Source organism: Rhopalosiphum padi, chromosome 2 (genome assembly GCF_020882245.1).
Source record: "Rhopalosiphum padi isolate XX-2018 chromosome 2, ASM2088224v1, whole genome shotgun sequence".
NCBI classification, from domain to species: domain Eukaryota; kingdom Metazoa; phylum Arthropoda; class Insecta; order Hemiptera; family Aphididae; genus Rhopalosiphum; species Rhopalosiphum padi.
The window spans coordinates 78,160,081-78,178,380 of NC_083598.1; the positions used below are offsets into that span (position 1 = coordinate 78,160,081).

The 18,300-nt window shown below is 27.6% G+C and overlaps 1 protein-coding gene across 2 annotated transcripts; it reads right to left on the minus strand.

Moving 5' to 3' along the window:
* Nucleotides 1-288: 288 nt before the first annotated feature.
* On the minus strand, nt 289-11,580 carry LOC132920303 (G protein-coupled receptor kinase 2). Of its 2 annotated transcripts, XM_060982578.1 has the most exons (15): nt 10,665-11,580; nt 10,420-10,579; nt 6,849-6,944; nt 6,656-6,771; nt 6,503-6,580; nt 6,238-6,428; nt 5,934-6,138; nt 5,704-5,850; nt 5,237-5,411; nt 5,041-5,156; nt 3,824-3,916; nt 3,298-3,441; nt 3,089-3,226; nt 2,597-2,722; nt 289-2,476 (listed from the first exon to the last, which is right to left on the minus strand). In XM_060982578.1, exons 2-15 carry the CDS (start codon nt 10,469-10,471, stop codon nt 2,384-2,386), a joined length of 1,770 nt encoding a protein of 589 aa, XP_060838561.1. In that variant the 5' UTR covers nt 10,472-10,579; nt 10,665-11,580; the 3' UTR covers nt 289-2,383. The 2 variants fall into 2 exon arrangements, with proteins under 2 accessions (XP_060838561.1, XP_060838560.1); XM_060982577.1 differs by having other exon boundaries at nt 10,420-11,580.
* Nucleotides 11,581-18,300: the final 6,720 nt, after the last annotated feature.

Genomic DNA, 18,300 nt, shown 5'->3' on the forward strand with positions numbered 1-18,300 from the left:
AAATTACCACATATCTTAACCTAATGCTTTAGAACCTTATCTGACCTTTAATTAGATATCGATAATAAGATAATTGTTAAATACTTCAAAATTATAGTTTAAAAAGATACCCGTGTTTAGATAGCTGTTAGTCAACTATACGTATAAAAATAATTTTAATAATTAACCAACCAGTTATGATGAAAATTGACAATAAATTAAAGAACAAGAGTTGCTTCGCTAAAGGACAATAGTAAATTATTATTATGGAAGCCAAACCAATCATCTGAAAAAAACTTTTAGAGCTCATCTCATAAAACACTTATATTATAATTAATGACATTTTCACAAAAGTTTATATTATTTGAATATAGGTATTTAAACTTAATTTAACAGTTATTTTAAATTATTCAAATTGTTTTATCAGAAACATATTTGAATAATAATTTAAATATTTCTACTATCATATTATATTTGTTCAAATACTAAAAAAAATTAATAATAATAAATACTCACATTAATGCTTTTATACACGTCTATATTGAAAAAAAAATTACAAATTTTAAGCGAATATATTGTTGAATTTTATAAAGTACTAGAATTTAAATTGGAAAATAATTTTAACAAACAATGTACTATTTTTTTATAATATTATATATTGTACAATTAAAATTATGTAGACAACAAATAAATAAAATTAATAAATAATAATAAACTAATACAGTTTGTAATGAATAGTTTTCGCATCACAGCTTTATAGTCATGAAAAAAAAAAAAATTATATAGTAATTGTTATGAGGACTAGGACCTTTATTTTTATAAATTTTTTTTTCTTTTATGTAGAAAATAAATTGTATAAAATGTTATATAAACGCTATACAAGCAGTAACTACTTCAGTCATTCAAAATTGATTTTTATATACATACATGACGTATATAAATGTATATATATATAATATATATATTATGTGTACCTACATATAGATAATTTAATAATAATTAATATATTTGCACAAAAAAAATAATGCAAACCATTTTTAGGCTGCCTTATTTGAATATATATAATTTCTATAGAATCTATAGATACTATTTAGTATTTATGTTTATAATATTATATTACTTAGACATCTATTATTTAAATATTAAAAATTAACTAGATAAATTTAAAAGGTTAGGTAATTGTTATTACTTATGTTTGGGCAAGTTTTTTGTTTCAATATTATATATATATATATATATATATAAAGTGGCAAGAGTCAGCAAAACACTAACTAAATCAGCTGCCTGTTAGAGGTATATTCGTCTTTATATTTATTGCGATTGTTTTTGTTGCTACACGCGATTTTTTTAATCTTAAACATGTAATAATTAAAAGTTTCATAATTGCTATAATATTCAAACTTAGATTTAAAACAAATTAATTTTATTTTTAAGTTGCAATCAATTATTTATGGAAGACTAAAAAAAGTAACTATACAGAATAACGAAATATGTGTACATTAACTTATTATTTTGACCATTCAAAGAAAACCTTAATGTTAAGTAAACTTTATACATGGTAGCTAGAAAAATGTTTTCTTCCAATTTGTACTTTATATATCGATTGTTAACAGTAAAAGTATCATGGTTTAAAATTTAATAATTAATAATATAATTTAAAACCAAATGGGAAGACAAAGAAATCGACATTTTGTAGCATTTTAAGTAGGTTAAAATTTGAGTGGCCACATTTCAGCCATATTTATGCGTTTTAGTCTGATTAAACAATGTTTAAAATTATAGTTAATTAAAAATTTAAAAATAAAATCAATTAACAATATCACTTTATCAACAGCCTAAGTAATTATGTTATACATTTTCAAAATACTAATTTTATCATCAATGTACTAGTCAGTAAATCCATCAAAATTACAAATTGCCATGCAATAATGATAATAATAATAATAATAATAATAAAACATAAAACAACATATAATAAGACATGTAAAAAAAAAAATCATTAAACAAATTCCAACATGGAGATTTTGTGTATGACAAATCGTAATGAGATTTAGCTTGCTGACTAAAACATTTCAATAGATATTGTTTTATAGACACCACTAAAGAAAACAAAAACAATGATGATTGAATGTACTAGATTAAAAGGGTACAAAAAAAACTTTTAACCTTGTTTATTATTGCAAATATTCATGTTTCATTGTTTTTCTTTTCTTTTGTCTTACATCTTTGATTAATTATTTTTTAATTTAAAGTTTTGTAAGAAAATAAAAATGAATTATTACAAATATATTTAAACAGATTTTGTCAATTTATGGATTTTAAGGGGGAAAAAATTAAAGGATTGTAGGATCAGTGGTAATGTATTAAATCACCTAGACTCTAAACTCTAAGATGTGATATTCCATCAACTTGAGATTTCGTCGGCAATTTTATTTTGTTTATTAAGAAAACATTGATCCTTAATAGGAACTGGCTTTGATCTAGCTGATTGTGTTTTCTAAAACAAAATAAATGAAAATATTAATATGATGTATGATAATTTTTTGACACAATTAAAAGAGAAAAAATCTTTATTTCTAAAATGTAAATATAATATACTTAATTATAGTAAACTTACTCTTCTACTAAATGGAAAACAACCAGTCTTTTCAGGTTCTGGCATTAAATCTAAAATTAAATCAGGTGATCTTGTTTTATTTGGCCCAAATACATTAAGTTCTTTATAGCAACCAGTTTCAATCATCTAATATAATACAAATAATTATGTAATAGATTAAAAATATGACCAATAAACATTTAAACTAATATTTATATATCATCAATAAAATGCATTTATCTTTATTTAACACTCAAGTCAGATAATAAAATAATACTTAATACATGACTTAGTAGTTTAGTACTATAATTTACTATCTTTTTGCACATTTTTTTTCAGGAAAACTTATAAAAATATTAATAACTAGATTAATAGTTTTTGTTGGAAAAAAAATAAAAATATTATCTTTTAGTTAATAGTTCCAGGAAAAAAATACGTAAAAGAATGTGCAGTAAAATTAACAAATGAAATGTATTGTCAGAATGTTCAGATGTTATATAATCGAAAACATACTTCATTTTGCCACGGTATAGACACTGAGCCTGTGTTGAATTTTGTATAAAATGTATCATCTGTGGCATCTAAATTTACTCCCTTAACAGTGGAAAATTGCTCTATATCTAATACATCCTTGGCATACACAGCATGAGGCTATAACAGAACATGTACCATTGTAAATAGGAGTTTAAGAATTAATAAAAAAATAACTTAATAAACCATACATCTGGAAGAAATGGAGGATCTTCTACACCAGCTTCAAGTCTTTTCCAGTTAATGGTCTTAAAAAATTCATGCTGTTTTACTTCCCTTGCACCATAACGACCGTAATGACAACCAAGTCTTGACTTTGGAGACTTTTTCAATAGCTGAAAATTAAATTTTTCCAAATTAAAACATAATACATTTTTAAGTGATTATAATTATCTGTTACTGTTTAACTAGAATTATAAAAGGTATTATTACAATTTTGAAAATATTAATAAATCAATTGAAAATTTTTATTATACCATTATTGATATCTAACGTTATAGAGACAAATGTACTCAATTTAATAAAAGAATCATACTGTACAGTAACCTATTAATATAGGTGACGGTTGGGAAATGCTAGTCCGTCACCCCACCAAGTCTACTATCTATACATCTGCTATATAATGCACCAGCACACAAGTCAGCTATCAAATATAATTCATATTCTGAATAAAATATAATTCTTATTTAATATAATATTTATGATTAGTGATCATACCTGTTTACAAAGTAATTTAGCTTCTTCAGTAAATTTATGAGAGTATTTTTCTTGTTCCTCTTTTACTCTCCGATCAACTACTTCACGTTTAACCTGTTAATTGAAATATTGATTGTTAATATTTAAACAAAAATTTAAAGAATAAATATTTTTTTACTATAACCTACTCTAAAAATAAACTATTGTAAATATTAAAACATTAGTACAGACATATATGTCATATTTTAAAGTTAAAATTACACTTATATACAAGTTACACTTTTTTTTTATAAATATGTAAAATGTCTAATTTATAGACTCATACTCTAAAACCTAGTTAGATGTACGAGTACTTTTTTATGCATTCAAAATTATTTAGAAATAGCCACAAAAATTGTTCAACAATAAATTATTGACCCATTAAATCACGGTACTTATATCATCATATACATAAAAATAAGATTTTTAAATAATGTATACTTTATAACAAGTCTACAAATATTCAGTAATTTTGTATAATCAGTCTCCAATAGCTGAAAATCCTACAATATGCATATTTTTTCATTTAACGTGTAACACTAAATCCAACCATGTAGTGTTAAGGTGTACACAATGTCACGCTTATGAATATTTATAGTAAAAATAATAATGATTCAGTAAACATTAAAATATATATACATATTGCTCACATTGCTCACACTAATATATATAATAAACAGATTTTATAACAAAGGCTATTGCTTTAAGCATACCATAATGTTCATAACATTTTATTGTATACCTACTATCCAAGTTTAATAGGTTATAAACCTATAATAAAATAAACAATCAAACATTTTACTTTGCTAATAAAATAAATATTTTAATTAGTAAAACTCAAGTATCACAAGGACCAAATTAAATGTTTTAATGAAAAAATATATTAAATCATTTAATAACTAAATACATTTATTAAGTTTTTTTAAATTATTTTTCCATGTGCCTGATATATATTTTAACATTGCTAATTAGATATTGTATAAAGCAAAAATACCGATATTTTCTTACTTAACATTGAGGACAATGTACATATTGCCCGCACATTTCTTATAATGACCAATTTTCTACCTGGCCCATAACATAATATATTTAAGTATTTTTATTTTTCGTGAATACAAAATAAAACATTTATTGCTTATACTATCTATATTAATTTACTTATACATATTTAATAGTGAGAAGTATTCATTATTTCTTACTTTTTCTTTTCGAGCTCTAAATGGAGCTTGACCTTCAATCATTTCAAATACTAAACATCCAAAGCTAAACCAATCTGTACTATATGTATACTTTTCATTATCAATTACTTCTGGTGCTATAAGATAAAAAGAATAATAAAATAATTTTTTTAATTTACAAATACATATTATAATTAACAAATCAATTTTTATTTACCCATATAACCAACAGTGCCTACTCTTCCTCTGACTGATTCACCTTCAGGTATTTCCATTGCTAAGCCTAGGTCAGATATACGAACATGACCTGCATCATCTAAGAGTATATTTTCAGGTTTACAATCCCTGTATACTATGCCTTGGACATGTAAATGTTCTAATCCACATAATACCTGTAGTAAAAAAATTAACTAATGAATTTATATACAAATCAGTGTATAACACAAATAGTGTTACTTTATGATATAAATTAACCATTATATAATACACTAGGGACAATTAGTTAATACCACAATAAGACATTTTTTTTTTTTTTAATATAAACCAAGTTTTTAAATATTACAATTAATTATTTATTTAAGAGCAATAAAATTTTTAATTATGACATAGGTAGTCTTAAACAAATACAGCTTATTAACAGTTTCAAAGAAAAAAATATTTTGAACATTAAAACGAAAAAATTACCTCAGCGGCATAGAATCGTGCCCTTGCAATATCAAAACCAGGTTCTGAACCCATGTTATAAATATGAAATTTTAAATCTCCACCATTCATAATAGTTAACACCAAACACAGTGCATCTTTAGTCTCATAAGCATATGCTAAACTAACCTAAAATAAAATAAAATAATTTATAAATTTAAAATGCATTAATAATATTTTTTAAAATGAATTGTAAATAAATATAAACATACCACAAATTTAGAATTAATTTTTTGTAAGATTTGTTTTTCAATTAAAACCATTGCTTCACCTTTTCGTTTTTTAATACGTTTTTTTTCCAATTTTTTACAAGCATACATCTTGCCAGTTGCTCTAACTTGACATGCACAAACTTCTCCAAAGCCACCTTTACCAAGTACTCTATACATGCGGAATGTTTTATATGTAACAGTTTGCCTGAAAAAAAAAAATTATCACCAAGCTTAGATACCCGAGTAATGGCACTTCTATTTACAACACCATACTTTCCATTACATAATTAAAATATATACACACCTTTCTAACCACTTCCATTGTAAAAACCTATGGAAATACATTGAAGATTCAAATAAACTAAACGGACGACCAGCTAAGAATGATTTCACGGCAGTTGAGCAATCAGTAAATAACTCTCTATGAGCAGAGTCTAACTGGTGCCGACATCTAACTATCATATCTTCACTTAGTACGTCCACAGCATTAACTGCCTAATACCAAAAACAGTTAGTTTTTAATAATTATGTAAGAAAAATCAAAATTAAATAATGATTTATATACTTACGTCTCTTCTTATATATCTATCATAAAGTATTTTTGCTAGTTCTAATCTATTTTCATCAGATTCTATTTCATATTTTTCCTGTTAGCAATATAGAATAACAAGAACATTCAATTATATATAAAAAAAATTAAATGCATTTTAATTTAAACTTACAATAGAATCTAAAAATACATTGTAACGATGAAATTCTTGTCGTTCTTCTTCACAAAATTGAAGAAAAAGTAACCGGCCAATTGGCTGTTGATCTATAACATAGCTGTATTTCATATCTAAAACATAAAAAAATGTTAAAATAAAATATAATAAAGTTTAGATGTGTTTTTAACTTTTGAATCTAATAACTTACCTATTAGTGGTTTAAAATCAACACACTGAGATATATGTGGGAATTGCAGGATTTTTTTCCATTTTTTACTCTTCCCTTTATTGCTATCTGTACCACCTAAAACAAAAAAAAATATAACAATTAAAGAAAGTAAGTCAATAGGTACATTCGAGGGTATATTGTTTAAATAAAAAATGTAATGACTTGATTAAAATACATTTCTAAACAATTTAATCAAACAATGATTATTATAACAATTGCTTAAATATCAATGTTGTATTTGTAAAATATAGTTGCCTAAAAAACTTTTATACAAGATTGAACATGAGAAATATTATAAATAATATCTATCAATAAAAATATTTCTATATAATTTCTCACTACATTATAATAAAGATTCAATTTTTTTTTTTTCATAAATTATAACTGTTAAAATGTACAAATTGTAACCTCAATATTAAACAATGAAAGGAATTTAAAAATGATTGTTTGAAATTAACAAATAATACTAAAGATACTACTTTCCTATTCTTCATGCATTATAAGTACCTGTTAGCTAATTATTATTGTCGTAGTTATATTATTTTGACATCAGGACATCAGACTAAGCTAGCTTACACTTATTCAATTACAAATAATTAATATAAATACCTAGGTATTTACTAAATTCCATTTTACAAATATAACTTGCCTACTTTAAATTAAAACTCATATTACCAATTTAATGTGTCTAATTTAAAATAATATCAAGTATTACAAAACAAACTACGATCAGAACTATTGATTTAAAATTTAAAACTAAATACCTAAGTAATATAAAAAAACTATTTTAACTTGAAATATTTAATTAAAAACAAGGAATAATTGTAAATGTCATAAAATTGAAAAATAGAAATTGCTAGAAATAATATCAACAACTTGACGCTCTAGGTATAAAATAAGTTTTGTTTTTTGAAATATCAAGGCAAACAAATATTGATAAAACTTAAAATTAGGCAACTAACTTATAATAAAAATTACAAAATGTCCATAACAACAACATAATAATTATTTCATATTATTTCTTATTCAATGAGTTATCCAGTGAAATGCTACAGTACACAATAGCAGACAATACATTTATAACTTTAACTTGGTCACTATAATCTATAATTATACTGACTCAAACAAAAGACAATGTACCTACTTAATAATTACTTCGAATAATATTTCATCTCAGTTTATCAACATTAATCAATAAATACTCAATACTAAGAAATTAATACTAATGATAAATAAATACTAAGACAGTGTCAATACTATGGATACATGCTAAATAGCAAATACTCTTATTACTAAACAATCATTTTCAATCAAAATAATTTGTGATTATTTATGGTAATCAATCCTAGATATAAATACGCATCGTAAAATAGTCGTATAGAAATATAAATGCAAAAATAGTTGCTCACATTTTTTTAAATGCATGCTCTTAATCCTCATGCTCCTAACTGAACTTTATTTGCATGAATAGCTAGGGAAATATATAATATTAAATTTTGATAGGTAGGAGGTAACTATCTAATAAATTTTATTAAAATTGTAGAACTTATGCAAATTAGTTAAAAGTTTTATGCATACACAACATATGACCAAACTCGAGAAACATTTTAAATAGTTTTAATACAAATTAAAAAGTAAACTAATTAAATGATATAACTGCAGAAAGTTTAATTAATATCCTTCAAATACACATCTGTTATTACATAAGTTTATATTAAATTAAAACTAATTGAAATATTGTTTCTCATAATGTTTTACTTTGAAATTAAATTGTTTGAAAACAATTTTACATTACCCTACCTAGTACTTACATATAACTATATTCAATGAGCCACATCAATAAATTAACTTAATACCTAAGGATAAAAAGGATAATGCAATCATTGCAATCAAATCATTAAAAAAAAACAAAATGTACTCTCTAACCTTGTTAAATTTTTTGTGACACAATAAATGGGAATACCTCCGATATAATATATATCAACCTATTTTTGATTAACATTTATTAAAAGTTATAAACTAATTCTAAATATATAAATACCAAGCATACACAATGTTAGTAGGTAACTACAAAAATATTTATAAAATTAATAGGTACAACAATACACTGCTGGTAAACAAAATATTTTTGTAAAATTTTTTCTAATTAAACAACAATTAAAATATTTATGTATGAGTTATTAGTAAGGACAAAACACATTGTTTTTAAATAATATTAAATAAGTAGAATTACAGTACAAGTTAAGAATATTAATTTAATCAAAAACTAGTAATAAATAGGTAGCTCATTAGTCAACATTTAGTGGCCCACCTAGATTTGATTTTATAATATCTTGAGCATATTATCGATATGCTGTTGAAATAAAATAGATATTAAAAATAAATTTTACTTTAACCCATTTTATTTATGCTTTTGAGTCATACCTACCAATCTATTTGACAACATTTTTTAACATATTGAACATTGGTAGTTTTAAATAATTTAAAAATAAAATCAGTAAATAATTTATACCATTATCATATTGGGGATCAAACAATAATATTATGTTTGACACTATATAAGTATTGTATTGATACATCACATACATTGGAAATAGATATAGAAATGACCAATATTTACAAATTTTTCAAATTGTATTTAGTACCTACCTACCTATTTAACATATTTTTAGACAGTACAAAAGCAATGTTTAAATACTTTTTTAAAGAACAAGAGTGTGCAAATGAATATTCTTGAATAATACAACGACACACGTCAAATACAAGTAGTAAAAAAGTCTCGATAGGTAATGTCTGAATCTCATTATTGAAAGTGTTTGCAATACAAACCACTTAGAAAAAATGAACTGAGAAACAATAGTATTGTAGAAAAATCGAGACAAAAATAGTGTGGTGGTCAAAATTTTACCAGAAATAGATAATATAATAAAGAAAGAAAGTGAGTGCACTGTTTACGATACAGTTTGACACTGATGGTAAAAAGTAATCTGCGTAGAGTGATGGGACGGATATCTAGACGATGCTAGACCTTGAACAATGATGTACCCCTGACCCAAGATTATAGTGAATTAGTTTGAAAAAATTACCATGGCTGATGTACTTACATGCACATTATACAGTATTATGTGTCTGTATGAACAAACATTACACATGATATAGATATAGGTGCGAATACCTGTATAACATATACATATATATATATATATATATAGGTCAAAGGGGTCGCCTAAAACCATTGCATTGGTGATAGGCGTGGCGGAATGGTGCGAGTGGGTGAGGGGTTGCGATAAATGGAAAGGGGACCTCCTCCCCCCCAAAAAAAAAAAACGGCCCTCATTCGCCCCGAAATTTGCACCCCTCGAAAACATAAACACACGCGACCGAACCCCCGTGACACCAGTGTCCGTGAGCAGTGCCTAATAATCACGTACCCGGAACGACTAATTCCGATTCGGCGACCCAAATACCCTAGCCCTCGGAGATCACGTCTGCATAAAAATTTGTGAATATTGTCATAGCGGTAATTATCATTATGGATTATTATACTTGCCTTCTCTTGCTTTGAGGTACACGGTATTGGCAACAATGTTTTCTAATTCCATCAGTTCCAGTTTGGCTGATTTCCGGATGCCCGGGCTGACGTCCACCACTTCCCATCAATGACACCGTTAACCGTTTTTGACGTCTTCGTGTCCGCGCGTCGCCAATGTCTGTGCGTGTGTGTAAAAACCGTCCGCGTACTTATTGTAATAATAATAATAATAATAATAATAATAAATAATATTATATTATTACGTGTGTGAGCGTGTGCGCGCGCGAGTTGTACGTGTGCGTGTGAGTATGTATGCGCGCGCGACCCGACAAAATCTTCCGGTTTGCGTGTTGATTTTTTTTCCTCGCTTCGCTCACCACCACTTCCCGCGGTTCAAAATAATTTTTTATTTTTCGCCCGTACACGCCTAACAACTATTCCAAACGGACGCACACGTAAGACATAACGACAACGGTAAAAATACGTATCGGAGTATTAAATTTGTATTAATTTTTTACAGTCGTTATCACAAGACACGGCACACCGAACAAGACGCAACGAGAGTGTAACGAAGACGGCAAATCGGCGGTCTCGGTTACCAATAGCCTATTGCTCGAGATACGCGTCGACGGCGACGGCGGCACGACTAGCGGCGGCAGGTACAACGCGTTCGAGAAAAGACGTGTGCACCTACCTACCTACCTGTCTGCCAGCAGCCTACTTACTACTACTACTACTACTACCACTACTACTACTACTACTACTACTACGATTACGAGTAACGCGGTTGCCTATATACACGTCCTATGACGAAGGTGATGACGATGATGATAATTTCTAGTAATAGTAATAATATTTAAAAACGAACGACGATAATAATAAATATATATTATTATTACTATAATAAAAATACTAAATAGCAGTGTTGTTGTTGTAGTAGAAGTGGTAAAATGTAGTAACAGTCGGCGGTGGCGGCAATTGATAACAGTATTTATCGTGTTATATATATATATGTTTTATTTCGAACACACTGGTACGGCCGAGTCGTCGTCGTCGTCGTCCTCGTCGGCGGCGGCTATATTGTGTATAGCACGGTTTCCTCCACCCCGCGCGCGCGAGAGAGACTACCAACGAACAGTGCACGCGTTGACGTCGTCGACGCTATAGTGCCCGCGCGCGTCGCGTACCCGGTTCGTAGCTGGTGCTGCCGCCGCCGCCACAGATCGTGCGTGTGTGCGCGCGCGCGCCGGCCGTCGTGATGGTCCGATAGCGGCCGTAGGCGCAAAACATCGAACTGTTCTGTGTTGTAGTGCTGTTTCGTAGTAACCGGCCGCCGGCGGTTACCCCGCCCGCCTATCCAAGGTGGCCCGCCCTCGCCGACGCGCGGCCGCTTCGTTTCAGCGCTCGTTCGTCGTCGTCCGGCAATAATGCGCGCGCAATCCGCGGGCGATGCTGCCGCGCGAGCGTTTCGCTTTCCGTACTCTCGCGCGGCGGTGGCCCTTAAAACGCGCGCGGAGGATCGACTTTTCGCGGTGTACCGTACCTACACGCCGTGCTATCGGGCGTGGGCGATGGTGACGGGGGGGGGGCGCACATTTTGGGATTCGCTGTTGCAATAACAATATATTGTAATATGATAATTGGTATCATGAAATCACAAGTCGCTTTGTCGATTTTTTTTTTTTTTTGTCTATTCAAATAAAATAACTCGTTAATAATCTACTTCCTGCGAGCGTGTACCTATTATACAAACTATAGAAAGAAAAAAAATTATTTATACAAGTATATCTACTTAGAAATTAATTAAGTACGAGTAATTAAACTGTTGATTTATTGCATGTAAAAAGACATTTGATTTTATAAGTTAAAATTGAAGTTTATCAAGAAGTCAATTATAAACAGTTTTATTGGCATTCATAAAATGATTATTTCATCTAACTGAAAAAACAAGAACCTAAGTAGTCAAATCTTTGACCACTATCTAATTTTATTTTCAGCATAATGTTATTACTGTAATATATTATATTGTGTTCTATTACTATTACGTATCGGATATATTCTGCTGATCGATGATTTTTTAATAAAAAACATGATTAACAAGTTTTTATAGAGTAATTTAGCGGATAATACACCAAATAGCTTATAAAAATATTTGGTTTTGTAGATCTATTTATAATCATTATGGTTTATTCAATTCATTTCAGTTAATAAACACCCAAAAGATATATAGTTTGTATTCAATACTTACATCGATAGTCAGTAAATGTATCATTTTTTTAAAGGAAAAAATCCTATTTTAACTTATTATTATATTTAGTTACTAATGAGTTTAAATTTAATAACTTGAAACGAAGTAATTAAAATCTCACTTAAGTAGCGCTCTTCTTTAAATAAATGACAAATCCTATTATCGAAATCTCTACTGAACCTATTTAAATTCCCGATATTATTTTGCAGATATAGCAAAACGTATAATCATTGAAACTGTTTTATATTGCTTTTCTCGTAGTCGTATCATAATAATATATTACACAAAATTGTACCACTACATATTATAATAGCGTATAGGAACAACCGAGCAAGTAAGAACTTAAGTCCACCATAATATTAATTTCAAAACCCTTGGGGCCTCACACTTCCCAACTATAGTTATCAACATATAAAATATAAATTACTATTTAAATCAATTTCATCATTTACAATTTATACCAACAATATTTATTTTATACCTATTAGGCAAACGGAGTAATTGACTTACACCCATGTTATATGTGGTAGAGTATTATATTGTCATTTGTCCTGTTAACACGTTTCTTACGAAAACTTTTGTTTCTTGTATTTATATCACCTATAATAGTAATTTAGTATCACATAAACATTTTAAGTATTTACTTTTTTAATATTTTTTATTGAATTTAATTTCAAAATGTGTTGATTCAAATCATATATACTTTGAAAAATAAACTTGACATAATTTTGAGGGTCTCATCAGTGACTGATGATCAGTCTCTCTTTAAGCGCCAATTTTATAGCTGCATTAATACCTAGATAATATCGTACATATATATTATTATATGAACACCTCGAGCACAACGAACTATAAAACATTATTATTTTTTTTTTAACATACGCGTTTGTGCAACGGATCTGCGTGCAGCGCAAAACATCTATATTATGTGAATTCCATGTTACTCCGCGTGATTTCCGTGACGATGACTAAATAACAAACAACTGTTTTCGACTTTGACCGATTTCGTGTAATATTCGTATGTGCGGGTTCGTTTTTAAATTCAAACACTGCTTGATCTGACCTCGCTGCAAGTTCCCCTGCGAACAGTATATACATTATGCGTCCCGCGGGGGCATCGCCCTGGAGTAGTTTATACTATACCATGCTATATATACACACGCGACGTAAAATAAAGAGGGAGGCCGTTTATCGCAAGCAATTTAAAAATCGTTAATCCTCCGAATGCTGTGCCGAATTTTTACGCGTATACCTAACATAATAGACTTTATAAGCATTTGCGTAGTATAGCTCATGGCATTGGATTAAGTGTGTCCTCCTGTTTGCACCTATAGACATGTTATGACATGTATAGTCAATCATAAAACTAGTATTAATATAGTATAATTGTATATACATTATTACAACGACCTCAGGCTTTCTGCTCTGTGTAAGTTTTTTAGGTGGAAAATTTGCAGATGAGTTGTTTATATCGTGCAGTAATCACTGACATCGTATTGAATATTGGCTTTCAATTATTAGCATGAAAAATTAATATAATCAATATTTATCTATTAAAGAATCGAATAAATGATATTTATTAAAAGTAATCGAATTTGTTTACAAACTATAAAATAATAGTTTTTTCTCTCTTTTCTATACTTTTATTTATTGTTTTAGATTCTGAACGGAGTGATAGATGTATTGATTTTACAATGATATGTGTTTGTGTTTATTTTTTGTCTGTCTTTAACTTTTGGGGAATTAAAATACTTTGATTTCTGGTAGAAAATTTGAAATATAGTTTATGCTTTAAACTTTAAAGATGTCAAAATTAATTTCCAGAAATTTTCTTGATAATTGGAAAGTTTTCGAAAAAAATCATTTATTTTATTTTATTATAATTCAAATATGAATAACCGTAGAAATTTTCACTATAAGTATTTATATCATCATTTTCTATATAAATAATTTCAAAATATTTTTACTCTTTTTGAGCTATTTATAAACATTTTCAATTTTCAATTTTTAGATTCTGAACGGAGTGATTGTTTTGTTAATAATGTCGATAAAACGTTTATCGCTGGTCAAAATGCTTTTCAATTTAATACAAGGTTCTTTATAATTTATTATTTATAGAAATAAAAAAATATTGAGCATTATCCGCAAAAAAATGTATAAATATTTTAAGTAAGAATTTTAACGAATTTCTTAAAAATCGTGAAAATTAGCAATTTATCTTGTAGTTACAAACTTCAAAAGTACATACCCAAAGTTTAATATTTAATACAAGGTTTTTTATAAGGGTTTAGTTTATTTAAAAATATATATACTTTTATAAAAATATTAAGTAGCTTTAGGTACACAGGCATAATTTTTTTTGTATGCATTTGAAGTTTAAACTTTGACAAAATCACAGCAATTTACAAACTACGAATATTTTATAGTAATTAGGATATAATAATAGTAAGATAATTAAAACTTATTCACAGCTTTATACCACGAATCTATTCACATTTTTACCATAAGATGTTAATTGTTTCAAAAGTTAATAATATTAACAACAGTATTATATAGTAAAGTATATGTACTCGTATTATTATAATACAATAATTGCTATTTTTGAAAAAATAAAATCAACTTATTTAATACTTATAGGTAGTAAAATAAATCACTTTAGTTTTTAATTGAAATAGTTTTCGTTCAAAATAGTTTTTCGTACCTATAGCTTATATAGGCACAACGATATACTATTGCATTAAAATTTAACAGATCCATTACAGTGACCCGCAATACCCGCTTGCTCATTTTATTTTATTTTTTTTTATCCTATTATTTGTAATTATTGGTTTTTATTGTAATTTAATCACTCTTTATCTCTGATACAAGCTTTAGCTTATAATTTATAGATGATCATTTAATTGTATAAAAAAAAACAAGTATCATGTACTTTTTATGAATACAATCAATTTGGATAATGTACCGTCAAAGAATCGCATTCATTATATACTAATAATGTAAACGTTATTTAATATTCATAGACCTTACTACAATATATAATACATGTGTCATGTCTACAAAAATACTAAATTTAGTAACATTCAATTGTGAAGAACGACCTACATGAGGTATTTGCGGTTGCTGATCCAGTGATCCATATTTTGTTAGTGCATGGTGTTAGTGGCAACCTTTAAAAATTATTGTATTATAATTAAATAATATAACAATAGCAAAAAGTGTATAAAAATTAATTTAATTTGAGTATAAATATTACATAATATAATAATTAATTATCTGAATAATTGATAACTGAAAATTACTTACAGCTAAAAGTACGATTTACTATGTGAAATTCAAATAATTCAATCATAAGCGCCAACTTAAGATTATTTATCAAATACAAAGTCAAAAATCATCAATACTATTACAAATCCAAAGCGTACCCGACTTGTAGATCAAATTAAACTATACATTTGTACGAGTTGAATGACTCATAAAAGGTAGTCTCTGACTTGGTGTACAAAATTGGAACCAACCACATCTTATATCCCTTAGGATTTCCGGACAAATAAAACTGTTACGATATAGTTAATACTACGCTTATAATGTATGACATTTCATGTATTAACCATACATGCGGATTGCGGATGAGTAGTGATTTAAGTGTTCATCGGGCGCAAAATGGATAGTCGGGTCGGTGGATGAGTTGGCGCTGTTTCTGCAAGGGCATAACAAGAGAGATAAAATATAATAATATTATCTTTTACATAATCGCAAAATCGTAAAAATGTAATAGCAAATCTCTCGCACGACTCGTACGCCCCTTCCCCGCCCAGCTAGATATAATATCGTTTTTACTATTTTTGTTTTGTTTTTTTGCATACATATCATACATACGCACTGCATGCTCCGCGATAAAGTTGATAGTAATGTTTTAATGACGGAAAACTCACAATAGAAATGTACCGCCTGAAATGATAAAATAAAAATGCTGGCCCCCCCACACGCGTGAATTCCATGCACCTATCTATTATAGTGTAAAGTTGTAGTTATATATACGCTACGCATACCTAGCTGGCCAGTAACCATCTACCTACAATATTATTATTGCTTATATTATAATATTATTCATTTTGGACTGATCAAAATATCTATTGCGCTCTTGATATTTATGCATGACGACGGACGAGTATTAGAGTATACAGGGTGATTCATCTTGTATGCTAACCTCTGTTTTTCTGCAATAATTCAGTTATTAAAAATCTGATTTTTGGAATTTTAAAATATACTTAAACGATATATTTTCTAATTCCTGGGATTTTTTTATACTATACTTAAGAAGTGTTTTGTGAAGATACAAACTTCTGTTTTTAAAACGAGAACTTCCTTTATATACCTACTGTAAATTGCTAAGTTGATATTTTTTTCTAAAAATGTTAAATCTATAAAATTCGAACGATTAATTTTTAAATTATTTAATTTTGAGTATCAAGGATAATTATATTGGTTAATGATGATATATTTGGATGATATGGTGAGTTGAATAGTCTATCATCATTTATAATAAATTAATAAACACTAGATTTAATATTATATTACATAATATAAGTAATTTTTTTTTTTATTATTATTATTGTTTTACTTGTTAGTATTTTTATAATTTGTCTATGTTATTCTAATAGTTTTCTTTTGTTCAACTTGTTATCACTCAGTTGTAAGTTTTTGTCAATCTAATATATTGAATTTTATTTTGTAATTGGATCTACAATAAAAAAAATTATATATAATAATTCAAAAATTACAAGTTTAAACTTTGAATTAGGTAGGTACATCAATATTTTCCTAAAATTATTTATTAAATAATTTACAGTAAATATAGGGAGGGTTATCATTTGAAAAATATATGTTTGTATCACAAATTTATAACAAAACACTATTCAGTATAAAATATCTTAAAAATTTTAAAACATGGTCCAAAAGTAGGTATATTTAAAAATTCCAAAAATTAAAATTTAGATAAATGTATTATTAAATTAAAAATAGTGAGCATGCTTGATGAATCATTCTGTATATAGGCGTACAACGAATGGTATAATAATAGTATAATATATGCACATTGTGCGCATAATAAATTATACTTTCTTTGCAACGATATTATAATATTATTCAATTACCATAGCGCTATAACATCTCTCTCTATATATATATATATGTATATCTTCTATTGCTTTGCCCCACCCCAAATAATAATTATCGTATACCATATAAGTTTCTAAACGACCAACGTCAAAAATTGGATCAAAAAAAAAATGGTGCCAATAAAATCAGCGTCGGTTCGGTTTCGGCGGTTTCGATATTTCATCGTCGAGGCTTGAACTATATTTGAAGTCTCATCTAGAAATAACGCAGGCTATCTATATAAAGCCGAATATTTTTTTCATCTATTTCTTTGTTTCTCGTAGCTAGTGGACCACAACTATTATTTAAATGTTTTTAAAATATATTTCAATAAACTTCGAATTTACCTGAGCTGGTGATCTGGTAAAATATTAACCACCGAGATTATATGTGCAAATAATTCAGTGGCGTACACAGTTATTTTTAATAGGAGGGGGGAGGTTACATTAAAAAATTATAAACATCAATACATTAAAATATTATGTTGCTTAACA